The 20369-nt window shown below is 45.0% G+C and overlaps 1 protein-coding gene across 1 annotated transcript; it reads right to left on the bottom strand.

Moving 5' to 3' along the window:
• Positions 1-1104: 1104 nt before the first annotated feature.
• Positions 1105-14917, bottom strand: LOC308318346 (uncharacterized protein). Its single transcript, XM_080767869.1, has 11 exons — positions 14701-14917; positions 11487-11641; positions 9285-9414; positions 8599-8886; positions 7464-7625; positions 6188-6325; positions 5068-5267; positions 4755-4853; positions 3831-4049; positions 2142-3413; positions 1105-1796 (listed from the first exon to the last, which is right to left on the bottom strand). Exons 1-10 carry the CDS (start codon positions 14744-14746, stop codon positions 3342-3344), a joined length of 1509 nt encoding a protein of 502 aa, XP_080623995.1. The 5' UTR covers positions 14747-14917; the 3' UTR covers positions 1105-1796; positions 2142-3341.
• Between the last annotated feature and the right edge of the window lie 5452 nt (positions 14918-20369).

Genomic DNA, 20369 nt, shown 5'->3' on the forward strand with positions numbered 1-20369 from the left:
AAAACGACTTTTTAAGAGAGACTACTTAAAAGCATAATATATTAAAAATCTGTTCTAGAAGTACTAATAATTAAAAATCTAAATATTTACTGTATGCAACCTATGCGTTCACTATATAGTCAATTAGGTGGAAAGGCGGGGGTGTTGTTTGTTAACCCATTCTGACCTGAGATCAGATTCATACGAGGTTTCCACTGGACACACACTGGTCTGATTAACCCATTCTGACCTGAGATCAGATTCTAAAAATGTCAGTCGTTCTTCGATTTTTCAAAAATAGCAGACCTACAAGCTCGTATCGCGCCACTCGGTGGCGCGCTATGAGCTTGTAGATCTGCTATTTTTCAATAGCTAAAGCATAACATGATGCTAACACCAAAATGGGTGCCCGGTCAGAATGGGTTAAGGATTCCAACGAGGAGGAGGGGGGGGGGGGGGGGTCAGCCTAGATGTTCAAGAGTCTGATGGAGGTGGTCACAAAGCTATAGCTGAGCCCCTTTTAGTGAGTTTTGATGCTCTGTATTAGCCTAGTGGTCAGGATATAAATATTAAACCTGTTAAGGCCTGAGGCTGATTTCGGAGGTCTTCTAAATCCTACGGTTGGCTGAAAAAAACAAAAACGTATGTTGCTATATTTTCATGTCTAGGACACACAAAATGATAATGTATTTGGCCGCCGGCCTACTGTAGCCTGACACTCGCACTGTATTGTGTTCCAGGATCCCCCAGAAGCAAAGATTTGAGTAAAACATGTTCGCTTAAATTTTCAAATATAAAAAATTGAATGAATGAATGAATGAAAAAATATATTTTTATTAATATTTCAAAAATAGCAGATCTACTGTTTGCTCGCTGTGCTAATGTTGGCTAAAGAAGCAAAAACGTTTTTTGCATCGTGACTACGAGCTGTGAGATCTCTCCTTTTCCAAAGCCAAAGTATACAATGATGGTTAAAGTGCGTATCAAATCTAAAATTACATATGCTTTCTGTGATTCAATGGCTTGAGCGTTAAAAACTAAGATTTTTAAAAACCGGTTCTGCCTTTGACCGGGAGGGAGACGGGCTGCAGCATGTTGCACTGGTTGAAGACTGGAGAGACTTGACACTAGTAAAGGCATGTTTAATGTGACATAAAAACATTGTGTGCCCCATACAAAACCATGACCTGAGCTCCCTGAACCATACAGTCTGCTATATCCAGAATAAAATACACAAAATACGTCATATTAAAAGTACAAGTTAGAATAAATGTAACAGACGACACTCCCGATTGCTTTTCCAATGGCTACGTAATGGAATTATTAACTAATTGCGGTCGCCTCACAGCTGTTAGGTCCTGGGTTTGATTCCTGTCGGGTTCTCTCCTCTGCTTCATCAGCACAGAAGAGACGTTTGCTTGAAAACAAATCTATATATACGGTATTCAAAGATTTGCACACATTTGCAAGGTTTTTTCAAAAATAGATCTACAAGATTGTATCGCAAAGACAGTAAAATGTATACAATTTTTGAAAAACACCAATAAACAAAGTACTAAAACATGTATATATACACCGGTATATTAAAAGAAAACGTGAGGCACAGCTGAGATGGCTCGGTGGCCTTGTGGTTAGTGTTCGCCCTGAGGCCGGGGTTCCATTCCCCCGGCCTGGTCATACCAAAGACTCAATGCCTCCCTGCATGCTTGGCACCGGTAAGTCCCTGTGACATACTAGCGTCATGTCCAGGAGGTGTGCTTGTACATCAAGATGCCTCACGCTACAGAAACAGAGGATAGGCTCCTGCCCCTATGGGCCTCATGGCTACAGAAACAGGAGATAGGCTCCTGCCCCTATGGGCCTCATGGCTACAGAAACAGGAGATAGGCTCCTGCCCCTATGGGCCTCATGGCTACAGAAACAGGAGATAGGCTCCTGTCCCTCTGGGCCTCATTCCTCTGCAAGGCTACAGAAACAGGAGATAGGCTCCTGCCCTCTGGGCCTCATTCCTCTGCAAGGCTACAGAAACAGGAGATAGGCTCCTGCCCTCTGGGCCTCATCCCTCTGCAAGGCTACAGAAACAGGAGATAGGCTCCTGCCCCTCTGAGCCTCATCCCTCTGCAAGGCTACAGAAACAGGAGATAGGCTCCTGCCCTCTGGACCTCATCCCTCTGCAAGGCTACAGAAACAGGAGATAGGCTCCTGTCCCTCTGAGCCTCATCCCTCTGCAAGGCTACAGAAACAGGAGATAGGCTCCTGCCCTCTGGACCTCATCCCTCTGCAAGGCTACAGAAACAGGAGATAGGCTCCTGCCCCCTATGGACCTCATCCCTCTGCAAGGCTACAGAAACAGGAGATAGGCTCCTGCCCCTCTGGGCCTCATCCCTCTGCAAGGCTACAGAAACAGGAGATAGGCTCCTGCCCCTCTGGGCCTCATCCCTCTGCAAGGCTACAGAAACAGGAGATAGGCTCCTGTCCTCTGGGCCTCATCCCTCTGCAAGGCTACAGAAACAGGAGATAGGCGCCTGTCCTCTGGGCCTCATTCCTCTGCAAGGCTACAGAAACAGGAGATAGGCTCCTGTCCTCTGGGCCTCATCCCTCTGCAAGGCTACAGAATCAGGAGATAGGCTCCTGCCCCTATGGGCCTCATGGCTACAGAAACAGGAGATAGGCGCCTGCCCCTCTGGGCCTCATCCCTCTGCAAGGCTACAGAAACAGGAGATAGGCTCCTGCCCCCTATGGACCTCATCCCTCTGCAAGGCTACAGAAACAGGAGATAGGCTCCTGCCCTCTGGGCCTCATCCCTCTGCAAGGCTACAGAAACAGGAGATAGGCTCCTGTCCTCATCCCTCTGCAAGGCTGGCTTACTTGGATGAGATGGAAAGTAAGTAGGGATGTCCCGATCATTTGATTCTTCCCGATCTGATATTTATATCTTTATATAACACTTATGCCATATCACAATAGTACAATATCCAGTGTAATATCATGATATGGATATACTATTGATACTAGTGATGTCCAGATCATGTTTTTTTCCGCTCCAGATCCGATCGTTTGGAAATGATGTGATCGGCCCCCGATTTCCAATCACGTGATCGGATCAGGCCAACCCTGATGGAAAGCAAAAAATAAATATGTTCAAAGGCGGGAGGGAGAAGAGCTGTGTTGTTTAGTGTCAAGGGAAGGGGTGTAGGTCTGACTGGAAGTGTTAGACTATTCCACATCATTTTGGACCAGCCAGAGAGAAGGCCCTTGAGGTCCCTTTTAGTTTGAGGCAGGTTTTCGTGGAGGATCTCGGTGGCCTGTTCTGGGTCTGGGGTTATGAACGATGGCCTAGTGGTTGAGTGAGTTGAGTAACGCTAGAAGTGGGTCGTTGGATGGACGAAGACTGGAAGACCAGGCGCTGGACTCGACTCTACCGGACCAGGAGCCTGGAAGATCAATCACAGGGTATTGGATTATTGATAGATTTTTACTGGAAAAAAAAGCATAGACATGATTGTACACAATCTGTCAAAAGGATAACACAAGAAAACCAGATAGCTCATCTACATTGTTGTCCTATGGGCAAACTGTGTGTAACCAAATGCCTTTTTTAAGGGATTAGCAGAGATGTGAAGGTATGGGGAAAAGAAACCTGGCGCAGGCTTACTAAGTGGCACTGAACAATTAAGCGTCTCTGACACTATTTCAAGAGCACCAGATACAAATACATTGGACGTGGATCAGATGTAGCCTGGATCCAGCCCAAAGACCCCGCCCACTCTCTGAGTAGAAAGCTATACAGTCTGATAATCAGGCTAGATCAGATGGTGGTTGGGTATATATGCTATAATCAGAGCTCCTACCAGTGGTTGGTAGACGGCCGAGCGGAGCTCTGTGGGGCGCGAGAAGGAGGAGGAGGAGGAGGGGAAGTTGAGTTTGTCTGAGGTGTAAACGTTGCAGTCGGGAGGAGCGGACGGGATTCCCTTCAGCTCAAACTGCACTCCGGCTCCGGTGGACGAGAGAGCGTCGCTTGAAGCAGCAGGTTGACGCGACGCTGACGAGGAGGAGGAGGAGGCGTCCATCTGGAAGGAGAACCACAACCAAGCTCACTGTGAAGCCCGGCCACTGAATTAACGCCATCACAATATATAACAAAACTACTTTCATCCAGAGCTTATGAGCGAAGCGACGGGACTTTATATTTCAGCGTGGAGTGGATTTTTTAAAGTTTTCGTAATAAAAGGCGCTAAGAGTGCCAATTAAGCAGATGAGGCAGATTTTACTCTGAAAAGGCCCACCTTCCAGTAGATTTTACTCTGAAAAGGCCCACCTTCCAGTAGATTTTACTCTGAAAAGGCCCACCTTCCATTATTACAGACACTTTTATTTGCAGACAGTGTTAGAGAGGCAGGGGCTGAAATCCAGAGGGCACTTTTTTGGACAAAAGAATTGCAGATCTACGAGCTCACAACGCGTCGCGCTGCGACACGTTGAGAGCTTGTAGAACCTACCAGTGGGTGGAGGAGGTCAGTGGATCCAGGCTCTTTGGGGTAGGTAGGTCCCCCTGAGGATGAACCTACCAGTGGGTGGAGGAGGTCAGTGGATCCAGGCTCTTTGGGGTAGGTAGGTCCCCCTGAGGATGAACCTACCAGTGGGTGGAGGAGGTCAGTGGATCCAGGCTCTTTGGGGTAGGTAGGTCCCCCTGAGGATGAACCTACCAGTGGGTGGAGGAGGTCAGTGGATCCAGGCTCTTTGGGGTAGGTAGGTCCCCCTGAGGATGAACCTACCAGTGGGTGGAGGTCAGTGGATCCAGGCTCTTTGGGGTAGGTAGGTCCACGTGATGAAGGAGCAGGATGAGCTGAAGTGGAAGGCTGAGTGGTGTCCACCTGGAAGCAAGTGTATAAAAACAGTCATTACGACGGCACCAAGAACCACCAAAACACATTTCAGTCGACTAAAATCCTATGATATTTAGTCGACTAAAACTAGACTAGACACTAAGACATTCCAGGTGACTAAAATGTGACAAACTAAATGAAAACCATAATTCAAGAGAACTAAAAGTCTAAATTTGCTGCCGTAAAACAACCCTGTCCTTACGTCGGAGAAAGCAACGGCTCCTGTTCCGTCCGTGTCAGCGAGAGGAGCGGAGACGGCCTCTGTCCTCCTCTTGTCCCTGTGCCTCTTCACACACAGGGTGACACAGCAGACCGCCATCAGCAGAGACCACAGCACCACGGCCACGGCAACGCTCACATAGACGTTACTGGAAGAACCACTATCGTCGTCGTCGGCAGAGCCTGGGAGAACATCGACCAGAACACACAACGTTTATGGAGACGTCACCGGAGGAACCACCACCATCGTCAGCAGAGCCTGGGAGAACATCCACGAGAACACACACACGTAACGGTACGTTTTAACGGCGTGCGACAGCCAGACAAATTTTTCCGAAAGTGCATTATTTGTCAATACCCTACTGGCAACTACTGCCGATGGAGGCGATAGCAGGCGAACAGGCGATGGTCGGAAAGCGGGCGGAGGAACGTCGGCGCCCGGCGATCGTGGGCGATTGGGCGATAGCCAACGAAATTCAAGCGACACTCGCCGTTGGTTAAAACATACTGTAAGTGTAAGACATACATGGGCAACTGGCGGGCTTCAGAGTAAAAGCGGACATGTCTTTCCGGCACCCCAGAGCTCCTATTGTGAAGGCATCCCGGCACCGATTGTGTTTTAAAGGTATATTCAGTGATTTCACTTATAGTTCAAATATCACCTGTTTTGTTGTTTTGTTGTGATAATCCTCCTACTATAGAGTCTCTGAGCCAATCAAACGCTGGTCCTCACCTGACACCCTCAGCGTGACCCTCAGAGCCACGTTGCCCCGCTCGTCTCTGAGCCAATCAGACGCTGCTCCTCACCTGACACCCTCAGCGTGACGCTCAGAGCCACGTTGCCCCGCCCGTCTCTGAGCCAATCAGACGCTGCTCCTCACCTGACACTCTCAGCGTGACGCTCAGAGCCACGTTGCCCCGCCCGTCTCTGAGCCAATCAGATGCTGCTCCTCACCTGACACTCTCAGCGTGACGCTCAGAGCCACGTTGCCCCGCCCGTCTCTGAGCCAATCAGACGCTGCTCCTCACCTGACACCCTCAGCGTGACGCTCAGAGCCACGTTGCCCCGCCCGTCTCTGAGCCAATCAGACGCTGCTCCTCACCTGACACCCTCAGCGTGACGCTCAGAGCCACGTTGCCCCGCCCGTCTCTGAGCAGGAAGACGCCGTCGTCGGACGGACGGACGTTCAAAACGCTGACCTCCAGCATGTCGTCATGGACCGTCGTCAGGGACATCCGATCTATAGGGTTATATATGTATAGGGTCATCTATGGGGTCATCTATAGGGTCATCTATAGGGTCATCATGGACATCCGACCTTTAGGGTCGTCACAATGACGAGAAAAACACAATCTAATCGTTAATCACAATCTATTCACAAACACATATTTTCAGCATGCAACCAAGTGTAAAATGACCTGTGTCTTACTTATTTACTGGATCTCTTTCGTCCATTAGTCCCTTCCTAACATTTTAGTCTAGTTTTTATTTAGGAAATTGTCAATATATTCAGTCTTAGTTTTTTAGTCATCCCCTGTAGCTTAGTTTTAATTTAGTTTCCATTTGGTTTTTAGTCGACTGAATCAACACCTACTCCTACCTCCAAAGACCCGCTGCGCCCCGGCCCATCTGATCCATCCTACCTCCAAAGACCCGCTGCGCCCCGGCCCATCTGATCCATCCTACCTCCAAAGACCCGCTGCGCCCCGGCCCATCTGATCCATCCTACCTCCAAAGACCCGCTGCGCCCCGGCCCATCTGATCCATCCTACCTCCAAAGACCCGCTGCGCCCCGGTCACCATCTGATCCATCCTACCTCCAAAGACCCGCTGCGCCCCGGCCCATCTGATCCATCCTACCTCCAAAGACCCGCTGTGCCCCGGCCCATCTAACCCATCCTACCTCCAAAGACCCGCTGCGCCCCGGCCCATCTGACCCATCCTACCTCCAAAGACCCGCTGCGCCCCGGCCCATCTGACCCAGCCTACCTCCAAAGACCCGCTGCGCCCCGGCCCATCTGACCCAGCCTACCTCCAAAGACCCGCTGCGCCCCGGCCCATCTGATCCATCCTACCTCCAAAGACCCGCTGCGCCCCGGTCACCATCTGATCCATCCTACCTCCAAAGACCCGCTGCGCCCCGGCCCATCTGACCCAGCCTACCTCCAAAGACCCGCTGCGCCCCGGCCCATCTGATCCATCCTACCTCCAAAGGCCCGCTGCGCCCCGGCCCATCTGATCCATCCTACCTCCAAAGACCCGCTGCGCCCCGGCCCATCTGATCCATCCTACCTCCAAAGACCCGCTGCTCCCCGGCCCATCTGACCCAGCCTACCTCCAAAGACCCGCTGCGCCCCGGCCCATCTGATCCATCCTACCTCCAAAGACCCGCTGCGCCCCGGCCACCATCCGTCCTCGCACCATCAGCAGCACCCCGGCGCCCCTCGGTGGCGTGTAGCTCATGTCCGCCCCGTATCGTTCGCCGTCATACGTGAAGGTCAACTCCTCGCCGCTCTCTTTGTAAAAGTCCGCCCGCATCGCTGTGATTGGTTTACGAGAGAAAACGAGAGATTATTATGAATTAATTATGCAACCGGGTCGTTTTTACAGGAAGCAATCCGATTTTTAATTGGTTGAAACAGCCATCTATAGCCATGCTTAAAACGAGCATCAAAACATCGATACATCCGTCCCGCCCCAGAATGGGATAATAATGTCACACCGGGTCGAAATGGGACCTCATTTTCACAGTGAAAAACTAAAGATTCCACCTGTGTGTGAAGTGAGGGGCGCTCTTATCATCGCACATCATCATATCCATAACGCAATGTATAAAATTGCTCTGACACTATCATCATCATCATCATCATCATCATACTAAAATTCAGCGAATGTCTGTCTGTCTGTCTGAATGTCCCTGACAGCGCTTTATCTCAACATTGGCTGGCCCAATCACTCCCACTTTTCACACAGGCATGGACCATAATTATATGGAGGTCTTAATGGAGCCCTTTTTCCAATTTGACACATTAATGATTTATAATGAATTTATTAGTGGATTAAAAAATGCAAAAATGGGTATTGTACTGTCAATATGACATGAATATGAATGCAAAGTAGCGGTCCATGTGTGGACAGGCTACCTGTCGCCGTTGTGCATGGTGAGATGTGTGCAAACCGTGTAGTTTATCAGGAGAAGAATACCAAAGGATGCAAGATTTATTACTGAATTAAAAACGCACCGGGCGCAGTACCCCCCCCACGGCAACAAGAGGGGGGCAAATATCTCACAACGGGTAAGGGCTAGTGATGTAAAATTCTCCATTCATTGTCAATGGGAATTCAATGTTTGTGTAAGACGAAAATCTACACTAATAGCTTAATATAGCGCCCCTCAAAAAAGGATTAAGTTCCTTGCATTACATCTTCATTAAGACAAATCTTGTATTTCCTTTCAAACAACGTTAAAAGAAAGGACCTGTATTTGTGTTGTATTTTATATTGAATCCTAACCGTGAACCGTGATCTTGCTCCTGTAAGACAGTCCCCGGTTCTCCTGCCTGAAGGTGTAGTAGCCGCTGTGCTCCTGCGTGAGGCGCTGCATCGCCCACAACCCGCCCAGCAGCAGCCTTCCCCTGCGCGGCTCGGCGGCGGCCGGCGGGTTCCCGCTGCGGTTCCACAGCAGCAGCGGCGGCTCGTCCCAGAACCACTCCGGGGCGAGGTCCAGGGTGTGAACCCCCGCGCGCACCGAGAGGTTGTAGCTGTCTCCATAGGTTACGTCCACATGCCTTCCTGAGCAATCTACGCACACACACACACACACACACACACACACACAGACACGGAAGGGATGAACAGTTGGCATAGTAGTGGTGTGCTGATACATTTTAACCCATTCTGACCTGAGATCAGATTTTAAAAAATTCTTCTACATCCTGACAGTTTTCTGAAAAAGCTATGTTTCTATGTCAGTCGATCTTCGATTTTTCAACAATAGCAGACCTACAAGCTCGTAGCACGCCACTCGGTAAAACGGCAAATGAAACATTTAAAACAGATAGCGGGTTTAGCGTGGGGAGACACGATGGAATAGTTGTCGTGTATGTGGCGGGTTATGCAGGGAAACGGTTGACTCTAACGACCCTGTATTGAAGCGTCCGTCCAGCGGACTGACCTCTGACCTCTGACCTCAGACTGACCTCTGACCATCAGCATCAGGACGTCCGTCACGACGCCGTCCCGCCGGACGGAGAACATCCCGTCGTCTTTCTCCGTCACGTCGCGGATGCCGAAAGCGTCGTCCGAGAGCACGTAGTGTGCGTCTGCCGTCTGCAGGGGGAGCCAGAGACAACACAAATTAACCCATTTAGCCCTCTAACACCCGCATTAATTTCTACTTGCAAAAAATAGATTTCAACCTTACTACTACTTTGTACTACTAGCACTGACACTAAAAAATATGTTAAAAAAAATAAAAAATAAAAGTTTGATGAAAAATTTATAATAATTATATAATAATATAATAAATTAATAATTTACATTTGGGGGATATCTTTCACAATAATGAATAAAACATGTTCTAGACATTCTAATGATCACAAAAAAACATATATTACAATTATTTTACCTACTTTTAATTAGGGTAAAGGTCAAAAGTTTTAGGTTAAAAAATGTCCAAAACATTTTTATTTGTGTGAATTTCAGCCTCTGTGGGGGGTATTTATATGCAAATATCATGACTAATGGCATTGAATTGGCATTGCAATGAACATCACTGATGACATTTAGGTGAAAAAAGAACAGAAAAAAATAATAATAATTTAGTAATTAATTAAAATAAAATTGTAGCTAAAAAGCAACTCTGGGTGCTAGAGGGTTAGACCTGAGCTCCATTCTACAAAATAATGTCTTCCAAATCATGACAGTTTTCTGATAAACCTCCGTTTCTGTGTCATTGGTTCTCAAACTATATTTCATGTCAACGACCCCCCCCCCATCTGAAAATATGTTGTTTCAGGGACCCCCCCCAAGAGGCAAAGATTTGAGTTAAAAACGTTCGATCTGAAAGGATATATATTCCAAGTTTGCGACACATTTTCGCCATCTTTCAAAAATAGCAGACCTACAAGCTTGTAGGGAAACTGTTGACTCTCAGTGCCGCGCTATGAGCTTGTAGATCTGCCATTTTTCAATAGCTAAAGTATAACATAATGCTTAAAATACCAAAAGGGTTCCAACAAATACCTATACGTATAAGTCACACAAATACATGAATCAATACATGGTCAGAGATGACATGCAAGTGTTATTCTGCACTTGAAATCCGTTCTAATTCACGTCAGATCTCTGTGTGGCAGGGGTGTGATTTTAACCCATTCTGACCGGGCACCCATTTTGGTGTTGGCATCGTGTTATGCTTTACCTATTGAAAAATAGCAGATCTACAAGCTCATATCGCGCCACCGAGTGGCGCGATACGAGCTTGTAGGTCTGCTATTTTTGATAAATCGAAGAACGATTGACATTTTTTAGAATCTGATCTCAGGTCAGAATGGGTTAATCAGACCAGTGTGTTGTCCAGTGGAAACCTCGTATGAATCTGATCTCAGGTCAGAATGGGTTAAAAAGAAATAGGGCGTGAAAAACAATAATTTACAACGCAAGCCCCACTTCTACAATAGCGGAAATAGTGGATCTACAAGCTCTCAGCGCATCGACCAAAGCCACGCGTTGAGAGAGCTTATGTGTTTGGGGCGAAAAGAGAAAACGTTTGCCTATAATGACATTCCCAAAACAGGGATACCACATTGAAAGTGGCTAATAATGGTTGCATACAAAATGCAAATGCGCTATAAATCTAAATTATAACGCATTGATTGCGACCTCCCAGTTTCAGGGCGGACACTAAACCACAAGGCAACTGTATGTACCAGTTGTGAACACCACTTGACTGCACATAGGCCCAGAATATATCCACACTTTTCCTGGGCTGTGTGTGCTCCAGTTCCTTTCGATTTGATCCAATGAAAGCCAATGAAACTGGTCAGATGACCAATGATATCCAATGAAATCAACAGGAACGGGAGCACACACACACAGCCCAGGAAAAGTGTGGATAGACCCTGGCCCGGCCCGGGTCTAGTGTGGAGTTCATTGGAGGACATTTACATTTTCTTTTTTTAGATATTTTTTTTGCGCCTTACGCCTTTTTGAAGGGACAGACAGTAGGCTGACAGGAAATGGGAGAGAGATGGGGGGGGGGGGAAGACATGCAGTAAAGGCCGTGTCGGGGCTCGAACCCGCGGCACACTGCGACTGACTGGATTACCAGTCGGACCGGTGCCCAGACGGTTACGCTACTGCCTGGGCTGGAGGACAGACATTTTCCATGTTTTCCTCACCACTCCTTTGTCAGACACTCGTCTCCTTGGGCTGCCAGGCTGACTGGGAGTGAAGAACATGTTCAGCTTGTTGTTGTGTTTGACGTCCATGTCCGTCCAGTCGGTCGTGGAGTTATCCCCGTAGCACGGGGACCTTTTGATATGCCCGTAGGAGCCTTACAGACCAGAGACAGAGGAAAGGTAGAGTTATCCCCGTAGCACCGGGACCTTTTGATATGCCCGTAGGAGCCTTACAGAGCAGAGACAGAGGAGAGGTAGAGTTATCCCCGTAGCACCGGGACCTTTTGATATGCCCGTAGGAGCCTTACAGAGCAGAGACAGAGGAAAGGTAGAGTTATCCCCGTAGCACGGGGACCTTTTGATATGCCCGTAGGAGCCTTACAGACCAGAGACAGAGGAGAGGTGGTTGGTTGCACACACGCACGCACACACACACACACACACACGTCATCGATCCAAGTCAAATGACTAATATGTATCAGTGATGCGATAGGAATTACTATTACTATTATTACTTGCGCAAGCAGAGCGCGCAAGTAATCGTTTCGCTTGGTCTCTTCGAAGTGAAGCCAAGTTTTCTTCAACGGTGAATCTGTGCCTGGTTTGCTGGGACTAGTTACAACATTACGTCATCCTTGAGAGAGTACATGGTGTGTATATGACGTAATGTTACAAGTTACAACATTACGTCATATACACACCATGTACTCTCTCAAGGATGACGTAATGTTGTAACTGGTCCCAGCAAACCAGGCACAGATTTACCGTTGAAGAAAACTTGTCTTCACTTTTTGGAACCAAGTAACCACAGTATACTGCTAATCAAATTACAACTACATACATACTCTGTATGTAGTTGTAACTAGAACAACTACATACAGTCTGTGCCTGGTTTGCTGGGACTAGTTAAAAGTTACAAGTTACAACATTACGTCATATACACACCATGTACTCTCTCAAGGATGACGTAATGTTGTAACTAGTCCCAGCAAACCAGGCACAGATTTACTGTTGAAGAAAACTTGTCTTCACTTTTTGGAACCAAGTAACCACAGTATACTGCTAATCAAATTACAACTACATACTCTGTATGTAGTTACTTGCGCAAGCAGAGCGCGCAAGTAATCATTTCGCTTGGTCTCTTCGAAGTGAAGCCAAGTTTTCTTCAACCGTAAGTCTGCCTGGTTTGCTGGGACCAGTTACAACATTACGTCATCCTTGAGAGAGTACATGGTGTGTATATGACGTAATGTTACAAGTTACAAGTTACAAGTTACAACATTACGTCATCGTTGAGAACTGGGACCAGAGTACATGGTGTGTGTATATGTATGACTAGCTCTCAGTGATGACGTAAGAGATATGGTCATCTGTGTAGTCTGTTCCCAGCAGACCAGGCACAGATTTACAAATTACAAATCACATTACAACTACATACAGAGTATGTAGTTGTAATTTGATTAGCAGTATACTGTGGTTACTTGGTTCCAAAAAGTGAAGCTAAGTTTTTTTCAACCGTAAGTCTGTGCCTGGTTTGCTGGGACCAGTTACAACATTACGTCATCCTTGAGAGAGTACATGGTGTGTATATGACGTAATGTCAATGGTCCCAGCAAACCAGGCACAGACTTACGGTTGAAAAAAACTTGGCTTCACTTTTTGGAACCAAGTAACCACGGTATACTGCTAATCAAATTACAACTACATACTCCGTATGTAGTTGTTATAGGAGATAATAGGAGATTTCAATGAAGACCATTATACTGAAAAAGATATAAATATAAAGACCTTCATGTCAAGATTAGGCTTTAAACAATTAAATACAAATCCAACTACAGATTTCGGAAGTATTTTAGATCATGTATATTTCAACAAATTTGAAAGTATTATTACAGAAATTGAAGTTAGAGACACATATTACTCTGATCATGATTTAGTATTAATATCACTATAGTACAAAATGAAATACATTTAAAACAATTGACAATTTACAATAAGTAATAAAATAATTATACTGTATAATATATTTTAATTCAGTTTATATACCTTTTTTTTCATCACATATCAATGATTCATTTTTCTGTAAAAAAGTAGTTAGGTAGCAAATAGTTACACGTAATGATTATACATTTCAAACGTTCCTTCACAGAGATACTGAGATGTGATACTTTCCAGCGGTCGAAAGTACTTGCGCGCTCTGCTTGCGTACTAGTAGGCCATTTATGGCCTACTAGTGTGCAACAAGCAAGTATGCACTCGGCAGAGTGCAGTTCTAGTTATTATTATTATTATAGAGGGTATGCGCATGACATCATCATCATCAAACCCGGAAGTTATGCGGGAACGTCTACCGAGTGGCAAATAAACAAACACTTTCTGGCCTCGACAGCCCCGTCCATCCAAACAGACACGTTGTATTTCATTGCATTAAAACGACATTAAACTGACTCAATTTGGCCACTCACTTTATGCATGTGCATACTCTCTATTATTACCTCTGACAATTCCATATTTAATACCAAATCCTGTCTCTTTGTGATGAAGTCAGCTGGGACCATCTCTTGTTTGTCTTTCATTCCAGGCTGAATGCACTCAGAGACAACTTGTCTTGACGGATGTACTGCAGTTATTATTTAGGGGGGAAAAATGTGATGTCTGAATTCTAATGAAAGGAAGGAGTTTCCTCGTCTTAGCATGCAGAGACAACTGTACGATCGTTCTGTACTGTACGCAGTCCTCTATAATTAGATAGTCTAGTTAGTAGACATGTTTATGTATTTGGAATTCAGAATAATTACTTCTGAAAGTGTCAGAATCAGTGACTCAATAATAGAATTAGGAAGCGAAATAAACTTAAAGGTGTATACAAACGTGTGTGTGTGTGTGTGTGTGTGTGCAATGTACAGTATGCTTAGTGTAATGTCACTTATTTTTCTTAATAGGCCTACACTTTAACAAAATTAACATGTCTTATAATATGACACAATTGCCTGTACATGATCTTATAATGGCAATAAACAAGTTAAAAAAAGAAATAAACTTAAATGTGGATTGTAAAGCACCACTAGGTATTTAACGTGTGTGTGTGTGTGTGTGTGTGTGTGTGTGTGTGTGTGTGTGTGTGTGTGTGTGCGTGCGTGCGTGTGCATGCATGGGTGTAGCCTCCCAACAGATGAATGACATTGAAAAGACATGTATTTATTTAGTTACTTACCAGCAAAAAAACTCAGAAGGACCACGAGGAAGAAAAAACTGAACATTGAGACTGACTGGAGCCAAAATTAAGCTGCACTATAACTTATATGTTATTATTAATGTAGAACAACAACTATATAGGTTCTATCTTTACTTTATAAACACGAACAAAACAGAATGCTGTCTGGCAAAAGAATGTTTTCCACAACAAACCGCTCCTCCACCCATAGATATGAGCCTCCACCACCCCAGAGCAGCAACAACAACAATGTTATGAAAGTTATATTGTGCCCACTTCCTGTCGGTCTGAACCGTTACCGAATAGTAAGAGCGTGGCGACACGCTTTGATCTCTTTAGTTCCAAACATTGCTCCTAGTGGCTGGAACTATCCCATTGAGATATAGAATGAGCTTTTCCGCATTCCATTGTTACAATAGGAGACGGAGTCAACGCTAGTGTAGGTAGAGAAAAGTTGTGTGTGGGCGCGCAGGAATTGCGTGTTTCATGTTTATTTAATTTACATCGTGGGTGTTTAGTTGTTTACATACACGTAACTCTTCTATGGCGTGTGTTAGCCAGAGGACCTCAATAACAGATTAGGCGGTCATTTGGACGTGTGTGTATGACAACATTATGTAAGAGTTGACTTGAAAGACGAGTCATTATCCTCGTCTGAACCGGAAACACATGTAATCATGGCGTGTAAATAAAAGCAGGACTACATTTCTATCCAGTTCATTGTTGAGCAACTTTATCCTGATTTCAGGTAAAATTTCTTCTTGTGTTGTTGTTTTCGCTTGTTACTGTAGCACTAGCCATGGTCTAGTTCTAGTCAGTGCATAGCGAGTTATCTATTAAATGCACTCGCTTCCAATATGCCTTTGCAATGCATATCGCAGTATGGCCATGCGAGGCTAGTATAATCATAGCCCAACATTTAGACTCTCGTAGAGTCTATCTGACGATAGAGAGCGATATCGTCAGAATCGGGAAAAACTCTTACGAGAGTCTAAATATTGGGCTAGTATAATCATAGCCTCAATATGTTCCCTCAGTCCCTATAGAGAGAGCACATATGGGGCTGTATAGAAGCTACAGAATGAGCGTAGGGACTGAGGGAACATATGGCTATTAGTATCATAGACTAGTCCTATAATGCCCTACCAGGAATACTTCCACTATCGTTAGAATGGTTGTTGAAAGTCTATTCTCCAGGGTGAGAAGCCTCTTAGGACCCCAGCTTCTCACTATAATATATACGTTTTGTGGGCATAATAACTTAGCATGGTGTGCCACTGCTAACGCTAGTCGAGTAGAGAGTAGAGTTTATTTTTTGCTCATTGTAACAAATGAATACAGTGCCTGCTTTTTTTTGCAAAAGAAACATTGACCAAAAAGGTGTAGGCTGAAGCCTAAGCTTATAGTGGCTACCCTTCTAACAGATAAACGGCTTTCAGAGGTAAAATAATACAACAAAGCAAACCGCGAAGGGGGAAAAAACAAACATAACATAAAACAAAAACAAAGACAGACAAGACGATATATACAGTTATCAGGAACAAGACAAAAAAGAACAAAAACAACAAAACAAAACGAGAAAACAAACCATCATATGAATGTTCTATAATGTATCTATAACTGTCCAGTAGTTGGATCAGATGTTTGTATTCCAACAACATGTTGATGCTAAAAATCGTTTGATGCTTAAATCGTTAAATCACTTGATGCTTAAATCATTTGAGAAGTTATACAAAAAATAACTAGAAATTAATGTTCCTGAAGAAACAGTGTGGGAAAAATAATGTTGATGTTGATCGATGGTGCTATGAGTGTTAAAGGTATTTTGAAAAGTATAATATGATTATTGTGGGGGTTCCCAGTTCCAATATGATATTTTTGGGGGTTCCCAGTTTAAATAAGATTATTTTGGGGGGTCCCCACTTCAACTATGATTATTTTGGGGGGGTTCCCACTTCAACTATGATTATTTTGGGCGGGTCCCCATTTCAAATTGGGGGTCGCCTTCTGAAAAGCATGAACCACTTCCATCCCCTGACTGAAACAGTCAGCAACACGTTCGTCCTCCTCAGCCGATGTGATCTGAACAACTGCAGGCAAATGCCGTGTCACATTTCAATAATGTAAACATGTTTATTTGTAATATTGTAAGATTTTAGACAGATTTTAGATTGTAAGACAGACTAAAATGTATTTGTGTCAGGCAACATCATGGCCCTCGATCGCAGAAGAGGCATGAACAGATGTGATTGGGATGGTTTAAAAGGCTTGTAAGAGCCATTTGAGCCACCATATTGTTTCTAGGTTTCATTTGCCAATCAAGGGTGCCATGGTTACAGGGAGGGTATTTAACCCTGGCCCTAATCAGTCTCCGGTGTTGCCAGTGGCAGAGGAAGACCAGTTTGTGACTGTGTTCATGAGGTGATCTGTGTCCTATCCTGTGCGTTTGATGATTTATGTTATGTTTATTTTGTATGACGAAGTATAGGACTTTGAGCGGCTAATGAATATAATTACATTTCTACTCAACGGACAGTTATTTTGATCACACGTCTGAACTTCCTCGGCAACCAGTATCACCCAATTATATAGGGACTTGGGCGTTACAGGGCTAAGGGGGGGGGGGGGGGGGATCCAGAGTGCGTCCACTAAGGAAAGTAGGCTTTCTAATGACACAACCCGCCTGTGTTTTGATGAGTAGCAAAAACGTTATTTTTATTTACGCTAAAGAGGACTGGAGAGGCTGGTCTGAGTTCCATGTGAGATTTAAAAGCGAATGCAGGGCAGAATCATAGAAGCATTAGGCTATGGACCAGAGCTATGTTCCCTCAGTCTGTTTTACACTCAACCTTCCATCTACAACTCATATTACAACTACATCACAGTCCTTATTGTTTTCCTTCATTCCAGACCAGCGTGTGGAGAGTCCAGCTTGGAGGCAGAGATGAGTTCTCCAGAACCAGCCTGTACTGTCCCTGAAGACCTCCTGGACACCGGGACTGTTTCCGTTAAACGGGAACCTGATGACCTCCTGGACACCAGGACTGTTTCTGTTAAACAGGAACCTGATGACCTCCTGGACACCGGGACTGTTTCTATTAAATATGAACGCCAAGGCCTCCTGGACACCGGGACTGTTTCTGTTAAACAGGAACGTGATGACCTCCTGGACACCGGGACTGTTTCTGTTAAACAGGAATCTGATGACCTCCTGGACACCAGTAAGTGTCATGCTCACTCACTCACTCACTCACTCACTCACTCACTCACCCACTCACTCTTCTGTTATGTTAGGGCTATCAACATTATAATATTGATCTAATATGTTTATATGCTTATTTTCTTTTAAAAAGACATTACTCTAAAATGTTCTTTAATATTGTGTATTATATGTTCATAACACTAGTCCTATAATTTTTAAACGGATCATTTTAAATGCTGGATATGAAACTGTCTGAGGTACAGTATGTTTTTCAAAATATTTTGTCCTCGGGTCGCTCACAAACATTTTCCTACAGGGCTAAATCCAAAATGGCCGCCGCCGCCCTCGTGAAAATGTAACTTTTGAATCGGAGCACCTAGAAGTATGTGTGATGTCTCGCGTGGCCAGACTGTTGTCAAATGCCTCCATCATGCAGTCTGCTGCGGCACGGAAGCTCTGATCATGAGTGATAAAAAAAGTGATAAAACGGAAGCGAAGCATCCTCCCCACTTCCTTTTTGTCTTTACAGTCGCGCAAATATACCCTAATATAAATAGAAATCATCTAAGCATAATTATATAGCTTGCTGCTACTTAGCAGAAAGGGTAATAGAAAAATAAAACATAAGGAGATATTTTGAAACATATTTCCGTGAACGGTAATGGCAGCTTCCTTAAGGTCAACACAGACACACACAGACAGCACAGTATCGGTGTGTGCGTGCCGCTCATAGGCACCAACCATCATTTTTCACCACACTGCTACGAAATAAACCAGCAGCGCATAGGAGCGATCCCACAGCCAACAGGGTCTGGTTTGGAGTAGCCTAATTTAAACCACTGTCCGACTTTTGTTTTGAGCCAATATTAATACCACGTGCTATTGTAACAGCCAGGTGCATTGCTCAGACGAAATATACGACATCAGATTTATTTTGTCATTTTAATGAGAGAGAGAAAGACACATTAGGCTAAACGTGTAGCCTATGGATAAGGGCGCAGCGATGTAACAGGTTTCAACTTTGTATATTTGATTTGAGCCGGCGGAGAGAGGTCCGCATCTCATTCAAACAGCAGCACGGTTTATATACCAGGGGATCGGTCAAGTAATGTGACGCATCACCGGCACAAATAGTTCCACAGCATTATGTAAAATGCACTTCTGCTAACCTCACGTACATACAATCACTTGGATTCATGAACATTGCATGTGACGTGCAGTGTCTGTCAGCGAGAGACGAGAGAGGGAGAGAGCCAGGCAGAGTTCCACTGTAGGTCGCTCACGGAAAAGGTTCACAGACCGGACGGACGGAACTGTTTTTATCTTTTGACTGACACAACATTTAGAGGTTTAAAACTCTTTCAGCGCCACCTGGTGGTCACCAGTTTAGGCTCTGAGTGCCAATTCTCCCATTATAAAGAAATAAATAATTTGTAATTCTATTATGCATGTAATGTGCATGTCATCACCTGTACACCAGATTAGAGGAATTTTCAAAATATGGATAAAAAAAAGAGAGACGTCTTGACGCCCCGTGGCATCCATTACATAATAGGCAATTAGACGTCTTGACGTTTTTGGCTACTAAACCGTAGTCTATCGGGTTGGAATGATTTCAAACACATCAATAGGAATCGCAATAGCAAGCATTCTCACTCCAAGTCCAAGGGGGGTTACGGACGTTCGTATCCTGCCAACGTTATGCTGCATTCACACGGGCATTCCAGCGCGTGTATAACCTACATTGTTTTAGTGACGGATAGTTTTCATATTGTAAATATGGTCGCTAAATGACACCATAACGTTCCCTTTCCGTCATCTAGCTTGTTTACAACTGAAACGCACTTCCTGTCCCGACTTCCTCATCAAGATAAGAGCCTCTTGTAATGATTAGTCAACACTAGTTTTATTTCTAAGTGTACTTACACTGTAAGTACACTTAGAAATAAGTCCTGTAAGTCTTACAGGACGTTAACTCATCTCATTTGAGTGCCTGTCAGCATTCTCTAAATTCCTGTCTCTCAGCTGTTGGTGCGCAGATGCCTTGATCTGCCGTGCACCAAACGTTTTGACGACACATGCTCACTGGTGCACCGCTTGTGTGCTCCCCCCCTGTATATAATATATGATGAATTGAAAGGTTCAACTTCCAGCCGCTCCACCACCACGCCTTCCCAAGCCATGAGTTAATATTATTGCTGACATCAAAGTCAAAGTCATATGATTTGTCACACACGTTACCGCAGTGAAATTTGTTCTCCGCATTTGACCCATCACTTGGAGCGCTGAGCCGCAGCCAATGAGCGTTACGTGAGCTGCAGCCGTGCCGCGCTCGGGAATCATTTGATTGAGTGCCAAGCAGGGAGGCATTAGGGTCCCATTTTTTACAGTCTTTGGTTTTCAGGGCGGACACTCTAACCACAAGGCCACTGTCTGGTTGGCATGATTAAACTGGAACAACATATTT

This window comes from Protomyctophum bolini (genome assembly GCF_963924005.1).
Source record: "Protomyctophum bolini genome assembly, chromosome: 7".
In the NCBI taxonomy this organism is placed as follows: Eukaryota; Metazoa; Chordata; class Actinopteri; order Myctophiformes; family Myctophidae; genus Protomyctophum; species Protomyctophum bolini.